Below are 8,444 nucleotides of genomic sequence, written 5' to 3'. Positions count from 1 at the left end.
CATATTTAAGAAGTCACGGATAATATGGTTACCCATATTATCCTCCGGTTAACCCATTTTTTTCTCGGATCGAATAATTTATCCATTTTTTCATTACCCGTTTTCAACCCGAACCATATCCGACCCGCCCGTCTGCCACTCCTAGTTGCTCCTATATTGACAATCTTCCGAATCTCAAAGATAACTAATCCAAGTTACAAGTCATCACGGTACATGTACCGGTTCCAAAGCTTCAGATGGCTGCTTTATGATGATAGGCTATAATTACGTATTTTAGTCTATTATTACACTCTAATTTACTGCATTTTAGTTGAGTTTGCGCTTTAATCGCTAATGTTTTGCAATAACGATGTGTTTTATGCCTTGTAGGAGTGATTTCGAGCTATATAGATGTTATGGAATGAATTCAAGTGATTTGGAGCTTTGAAGTCTGAGTAAAAGCCCAAGGAATTAAGTCGGGATCGTGTCAGGGGTCAACTTTGATAGTTAAGAATAAACGAAGACTCGAGAGGGCATATTGCGCACTGTCTAGTAAAATACATATAACTTTTTGCTCAGAACTCCATTTTGGCTACACAATATATGGTTGGAAACCTAACTCAAAGGTATACAACTTTCATGTTTTACGTCTTTCCAAATTCTAAAAGAAACAGGGCTAAACGCGTGAGATTTGAGCCAACACAAACGAAACCAAGAAAAAGGGTCAGTTGGGCGCCACAGGCAGTGCCTGGCGCCACCTGTGGCACCAAAAATAGTATGCACAAATAATGGGGCGCCGTTGGCGCCAGGCTGGGCGCTGGTGATGTGAAATGTGTCCTATTTTGCCCGGGACAAGTTTATTTCGGCCCTAGACCTACCCAACTGATATAAAAGCAAGACTAAACCTATTTTTGAGGGAGGAGACGCCACTTTGGAGTAGAGATACACACGGGATCGTGAGGAAGCGAAGAATTCTCAGTTTTCTTCATCTTTTTCTAGTATTTTCAATTGATTCAACACTTATGCAATTGTTTGATTACATCATGAGTGGCTAAACACTCATTGTTCTGGGGTTGTGATTTAGCCATGAATATTGTTGTTTGATATTAGCTTGACCTTGATTATAATTCACTCATATATGGTTGTTTCTTCAATTCTGTGTTGAATTGCTTAATTGTCTGGCCAGCAGTTAGGTTCTATTTACTATCTATGCTATGCTTGGGAAAGCCGTGTTTAGATTAGAGAAGAATTGAAGAGAGCATGATCTTAACCCTTAGGGGGAGCGGATTTGTGGTTAGGATAGGAATATACCTAGTCACCGTGCTTAATTAAATATCGTGATCTTAATGCATTCTTAATAGATTGATTTCATAGGAATATAGGCGTTAATCTATTGAGAATAGGTGAGTAATACTTCGGGAGAAGGCTATGAGCGCATTTATCGATTAATTAGCAACCATGAGTGAATTATATGAAAGGGAGAGTTAATTAGAACACAATACGAATGGTGAATCGATCACAACCCTGGAATATTTGTCTCTACTGAATACACAACAATCAACTCGTTACTTGATAATTTAGTTATTATTTAGAATTGTAGTATAATATAATCATATTATTGGACTTTGATTTTAGCTGGATTGAATAACAATTTTAGTGAGTTAGTGAGTAGTTTACACAAGTCTCTGTGAGTTCAACACTCAACTTATCATTATATTACTTGTCGACCACGTATATTTGCGTATGCGTTTTGGAGCAACACTTTACATTGAACTAACTTTATGTTTCGCCAAATTGCGTACATAATGCAGATAATATAAAAGCCAATTCATTTCCAACAGTCGTCCAGATGTTCTTCAAGCAGGGCACTCAGAGGACGAAGATTTTAAAGTTTAGGAACAAAAGATAACAAAATCAAACTCTGGAAGGCATATTGACATCGGGTAGCAAGTAACAAAGCAGAGGTGGCGTAACCTCCAAGCCACTAAAGCAGCCGTTTTAGGCCTCACAAAATTAGAGGCCCCAAAAGTCACTCTTTTTATATGTAATTTGAATATTTATTGTATTTATTATTAAATAGTGATAAGAAATTTTTTAACCATCATTTGCTACTTTGTCACTAATCATTAATAACATAGTTTTATATTTTATGTAGTTTTTTTTCGGAGTTGGTTGAGAAAATTCAAATGAAAGTAAAAGACAATTAAATCTGTAGTTACTTTTTAGTTCTTCTTACTCCAACTTGAATAAATTTTATTTACAGTTCTAACTTTGTACGATATTTTCTTTCAAGATCTCTATAGACATGCTTCAAGCTAATTAGATCGTAAAATATTTATCATCATTATAAATACAAATTTCTACATGATTATTACTTTGGGAGGCAATATTAAATAGTGAGTTACGTTGGCGGTCATGTAAAACGAATAAATTAAAAATTAAATTTAATAAAATCTTATCAAATGTTAGTAATCTTTCAACAAAGATTAAAGGGGTTGGTTACATCGTCAAGATGAAATTGCATCTCGAAAAGTAAAAAGAATAAACTTTAACAAAAATATCTGAAATTATTAAACAAGTTTAAGGCTTCTTATTACGTCTTGGCTTTAGGCCTCTAAGACTATTGAGCCGCCTTTGAAAAAAGTTAAAGTTGGTTCTGGAGCAAATGGTACAAATTTCTTACTTCTTTCATACAACTGTACTTGCAATAATGTGAGAAACCTTCTCCAGTTCAGAAATGGGTGTTTCCTTAATTTGACATGCATCGTATCTGCCTACTTTCTATTCTTTATACTACAGAGATCTTTCTTGCTTTCTTTGAGGAACCAAACGCCAGAGGTCCACAGCAATGTCGACCTCCTTTTTCTTGTGAAATTTGTAAAGTTGTGGCACATCATACCGAAGCTGCAATTAAAAGAGATTAGAGCACAAAACATTACAAGGCAACACAAAATCTCACTCAAAGTCACTACCAATTACCAAGATAGAAAACAAAACATTGAATCTATTTTCTTGACAGTTAAAAAATGGCAACAGAATAAGAAAAAGAATGTGTACCTCACATATAACTTCAGCAGTTCTTGCATGATAATCTCGCAAGGCTGCTCTTTTCACATGCTGTTATAGCCATAGAAACAGAACAACGAAAAAATTATATATCCTCCCGAACATTATATTGAACCGATAAATGTTGATCATGACCTAGATCAGAGCACTCTAGCGCTAAAAAAGAGGCAGACATTTTGGACGGTAAAAGAAGTTTATTTTCACCACTCATTTCTTTTGTTATGGGGAAGACAGTATGGAAGAACTTACTTCTCTTGTTGTGGTCTTATGCAACGAATAAACTGCTTGAGAAGCAACCTGATACAGTAATAAATTCATATATTAAAAGCTTGGGAACATATGAGGACTAAACAAAAAACAATAAAGAAGATGATGAGCAAAGAATATGTCTTGGCCAACAGAAATATGAAAGAGTACAACCATACCTTCATAGCCGCAGAGAGAAATTCCATGTCAGCACCTTTCCTCCGTGTACCAAAAGGTGGATTCATCACCACCGTCTCAACAACCTGACCTAAAGATGATTGAATATCAATCAAAAGCCAGGTAAAAGAGATTTTTTTTTTTAAAAAAAGAACGGGGCAAGGAAGTACCTCTCCATTTTAAGTTTCTAATGTCACATTGAATAAAATTCATGTCTAACTGCAGAAGAAATTGTTCAAGAGATGAAGATAAGCACACAGATAAATATGGAATGCTAATAAATTTATTAATCAAAATCAATTTTAAAAGAATGAGAGTGTTGTCTCAGCCTTTCAAGTCAAAAAGGAAAAAAAATGCAATATACTTGTGAAAAAGTACAATCACCTCAAGTTCATCAGCGTTTGCAGATGCAATCTCAAGAGACTCAGTATCAATATCAAGCCCAATAACACTTCTGTTCACAAAAACTCCATGTAAAGAACAAGCATCAATACGGCACCATCTTGCAGCCAAAATTGATATAAGAAAATCCATAGCACAAAGAACAAATAATGTTATCCCCACTCAACGGTAAAGTTCATCATCAACAACAACAACTACACGTTAGTCCCAAACAAGTTGGGGCCAGCTATATAAATCCCTACTGACCACAACAACAACATACCCAGTATTATCCCACAGCGTGGGGTTTGGGGAGGGTAGTGTGTACGCAGACCTTACCTCTACCTTATGAGGATAGAGAGGTTGTTTCCAATAGACTCTCGGCTCAGGAAATCATAAGCACCCCATTAATGAAAATATAGACAAGAAGGGACAGTACCAAAAAACAATAGAAACACATAATAAAAACAATAAGATAGTAAGGTAATCAACAATGAAAGAAAACAACGGTTAGTCATAAAAACCTACTACCAACAGAAAGCGAGACTGCGTGTCAATATTACTGTTATGAACACTCTAGACTACCTACTCTACTACCTTAATCTTCGACCTCCATACCTTCCTATCAAGGGGCATGTCCTCGGTCAGCTGAAGTTGCGCCATGTCTTGCCTAATCACCTCTCCCCACCTCTTCTTTAGCCTACCTCTACCTCTCTGTAGGCCCTCCAATGGCAATATTTCACACCTCCTTACCGGGGCATCTGTGCTCCTCCTCCTCACACCTCCTTACCGGGGCATCTTGTCCTCAATAGGGGCCACACTCACCTTGTCGTGAATAACCTCATTTCTAATCCTATCTAACATGGTGTGCCCGCACATCCATCTCAACATCCTCATCTCGACTACCTTTATCTTCTGCACATGAGCAATCTTGATTGGCCAACACGCAGCTCCATACAACATTGTTGGTCTGACCACCACTCTGTAGAACTTACCCTTAAGTTTCGGTGGCACCTTCTTGTCACACAAAACACCGGAAGTGAGTCTCTATTTCATCCATCCCGCCCCAATACGATGTGTGACATCTTCATTAATCTCCTCATTCCCCTGAATAATAGACCCAAAGTACTTAAAACTCCCTCTCCTAGGGATGACCTTCGAGTCCAGCCTCACTTCCCCTTTCCCTCCCCTCCTTGAGTCTTGCCACTAAACTTACACTCCAAATATTCTGTCTTAGTCCTGCTCAACTTGAAACCTTTAGATTCCAAGGTCTGCCTCCATACCTCTAATTGCGCGTTCACATCGTCTCCCGTCTCGTCAATCAATACAATATCATTTGCAAATAGCATGCACCACGGCACCTCCCCATGGATATGGCGCGTCAGTACGTGCATCGCCAGAGCAAACAAAAAAAGGGCTGAGTACCGACCCCTGATGCCAACCCCATCATAACCGGAAAATGGTCCGAGCCCCACCCACCGCCCTCACTCGGGTCTTTACTCCATCATACATGTCCTTAATCAGCCTAACGTAGGCAACAGGTACACCTCTAGCCTCCAAACATCTCCACAAAACCTCCCCAGGAACTTTATCGTACGTCTTTTCTAAGTCAATGAACACCATATGCAAGTCCTTCTTTCTCTCCCTGTATTGCTCCATCAATCTCCTAACAAGGTGGATGGCTTCTGTAGGCGAACGTCCCGGCATAAATCCAAACTGGTTCTTGAAAATAGACATACTCCTCCTCACCCTTAGCTCTACCACTCTCTCCCAGACTTTCATAGTATAGCTAAGCAGCTTGATACCCCGATAGTTATTGCAATCTTGGATATCACCCTTGTTCTTGTATACAGGAACCATCGTGCTCCACCTTCCCTCTTCGGCATCTTCCTCGTTCTAAAAATGACATTAAATAACCTAGTGAGTCACTCCAAGCATGCCTTGTCCGCACTCTTCCAAAACTCCACCGGGATTTCATTCGGCCCGGTTGCTTTGCCCCTGCTCATCTTACGCATAGCCCCCTCAACTTTATCAACCCTAATCTGCCTACAACACCCAAAGTCACAACAACTCCCGGAGAGTTCCAAATCACCCGGTACAGTGCTCATGTCCCCCTCCTCGTTCAAGAAACTATGGAATTAGGTCTGCAATCTCCGACAGATAAGCCCCTCATCCAACAAAACTCTACCTTCTTCGTCCTTGATGTATTTCACTTGGTCCAAGTCATGCGCCTTCCTTTCCCGCGCCTTGGCTAACCTGGACAACCTCTTATCCCCACCTCGGCCTTCGAGTTCCTCATACAAACGACTAAATGTTACTCTATTTAATTCATCTCATGCCAATATTATATAAATACAAATAAGAAATATCAAAAATTCTATATATTTTCTAAACATATAAATCTCTTAAGGTTAAACCACTCTTAGAGGGTATATATAACCTAAGTAAAAGTGCTAACGTCTAAAACATATTCTCAACTAGTGGTGGCAAAATGGATAAAAAATAATCCATCCATAGAGTTGGATAATGAACTTTTCGAAAATTGGTCAAATATGAAAAAGATCCATATTATCCACTTAAAAAATAGATAGCTAATGGATTTAAATTTTACATTTGCCAATAATCAAATTGGGGGTTTCTCAAGGTTGGGAGATTAGGAATTCTCCCCAAAATGATCATATTCAAGAAGTCATGTTAAACATGGGTCGAGTAGGATATTTTATCCGTTTTTGCATTATCGGTTATCAACCCGCCCATATCCGGCTCGACCCGCCCGTTTGTCATCCCTGTTCTCAAATAATACAAGGGCGGACCTCAACATAAATTGTATATGATTATTTCAGAAATATAAGAAACCAATATAATATATTGGCAAGCACCCAGGAACCAAAATGACTAATAGGTGTTGTGGCTCTGAGGTTGAACTTAGAAGCGCCTCTAAAGTAAGAGGCGTGGGTTCTATTTCTGATGGAAGCGTTTCTTTTTCTGAAAGCCAGCCTGCTACTTCTTAATAGTGACCATCTCAATTTTTTATAATTCCTTTTCTAAGTTTGAACCGTGTCTTTTAAATTTATTTTTTCTCTTTTTCTTATTTCCTTAGGCTTTTGTCTCGTGATACTTTAGCGTTAGACAATCTTTTTTTTTATATTTCTTGCTTCTGTGACTAAAAGTCTGTTTTTTTAAAGATAATATTATTCGTAGTTCATCGTGACTCATGACTAGACTAGAAGTATTCTTTTGATAATGAAATTTTTACTATAATTTTCTCATTTACCTTTTCTCTGTTGTGTTCAAATAGTTGTGCAGTTATCCTATATGGTTGGTAGCAACTTTATGTTAAAAGAGTGATCACCCACAATCTTTAAAATCCGCCACTGAACAAATATGTACGTCCAACAGTAAAGTTCAATAAAAGAAACAAAATCCAGAGAAAGTTATGAACATACCCAGCTCCCAAAAGGCCAGCAGCAAGGCCTAATGTACCACATCCACATCCAAAATCAGCAACCACTTTACTGTTCACATCCTCAAATGAATTGTCAGCCTACAGGAAAAAAAAAACAAGACTTTTAGAAAATCGCTCCAAAAAATACCCTAAAACGAAACTTAAAAGAAAAAAAGCCAATAATAGAGCGACAATGATAAAGAGGGTATCTGTATAAGAAGAAAAAGGCTAGGAATATAGAGAATTACAGTGTAAAGCATGCGAGAAGCAATGTGGGCTCCAGTAGGATATTGTTCTAGTTCAATCTGCAATAGCAAAAAAAAACATTCTTTCTGAATTTAGAAATCAAGAATCACACTACATGTGTAGACCCAATTAAAGGAAAAGTGCATGGAGATGTATAATTCAACAAAAAACAGGGGACCTTTGGGCTGGAGAACTGTTCAAGAGAACCCAGAAGACCTTCTAATTGCTTCAGCTTCATCTTCTCCTGATGACTGCTAAAGCTCCTCTACACTCTGTGTGTGTATGAGAGAGAGAGACTTCTTTGATGGTTCGGTGGACAAGAAAAACCCCTAGTTGCAATCGAGACAACATCAGCCCAATATGTTAGTAGAAGAGTGGGGCCAGTTTGTGATTTAGCCCAAATGATCTGAAAAGCTTCCTCTACTTTGTTTCATGGTTTCATTTCGCGCAAAATCGCCGAATTTATTATTGCTATATCAGTAAATTATTTTGGGAGCTTTACAGAATCGGACCTAAAACAATATATTATTTATAATTTTTTACCAACAAAAAATACTTAATTATATACAACATTCAATAAATCCAGAAAAAAAGATTTTTATTTGAGAAAGATTCCCAAAATCCTGGATCCGCCTATAGGCACATATATCATATTTATGTCACTGTATCTCCATGTATATCATACACATGTATATATGGGTGTACAAAAATATACATGGAATATACATAATTGAGAATACACAAATACATATGAGCGATATACAGGATAATATACACAGATATACATTACCTCAAAAAAATCATTTTCACTATTTTCACACACCTCAACCACAATACCACCACAAAAACACCTTAACCTCATTCCAATTCAACAAGTAAAAAGAAGAATAAGAAGAAAATGGAC

General features: G+C 37.7%; 1 protein-coding gene across 2 annotated transcripts; it reads right to left on the bottom strand.

The window, feature by feature from the left end:
* Nucleotides 1–2,645: 2,645 nt before the first annotated feature.
* LOC107775069 (uncharacterized) lies at nucleotides 2,646–7,939 on the bottom strand. 2 transcript variants are annotated; one of them, XM_075225359.1, is made up of 9 exons: nucleotides 7,719–7,939; nucleotides 7,543–7,599; nucleotides 7,296–7,393; nucleotides 3,853–3,922; nucleotides 3,639–3,687; nucleotides 3,471–3,559; nucleotides 3,295–3,342; nucleotides 3,037–3,096; nucleotides 2,646–2,883 (listed from the first exon to the last, which is right to left on the bottom strand). In XM_075225359.1, exons 1-9 carry the CDS (start codon nucleotides 7,776–7,778, stop codon nucleotides 2,773–2,775), a joined length of 642 nt encoding a protein of 213 aa, XP_075081460.1. In that variant the 5' UTR covers nucleotides 7,779–7,939; the 3' UTR covers nucleotides 2,646–2,772. The 2 variants fall into 2 exon arrangements, with proteins under 2 accessions (XP_075081460.1, XP_075081461.1); XM_075225360.1 differs by lacking the exon at nucleotides 3,639–3,687 and having other exon boundaries at nucleotides 3,471–3,554; nucleotides 7,719–7,908.
* Nucleotides 7,940–8,444: the final 505 nt, after the last annotated feature.

Source organism: Nicotiana tabacum, chromosome 11 (assembly GCF_000715075.1).
Source record: "Nicotiana tabacum cultivar K326 chromosome 11, ASM71507v2, whole genome shotgun sequence".
Classification (NCBI taxonomy): Eukaryota; Viridiplantae; Streptophyta; class Magnoliopsida; order Solanales; family Solanaceae; genus Nicotiana; species Nicotiana tabacum.
This window is presented reverse-complemented; position numbering and strand designations above follow the sequence as displayed.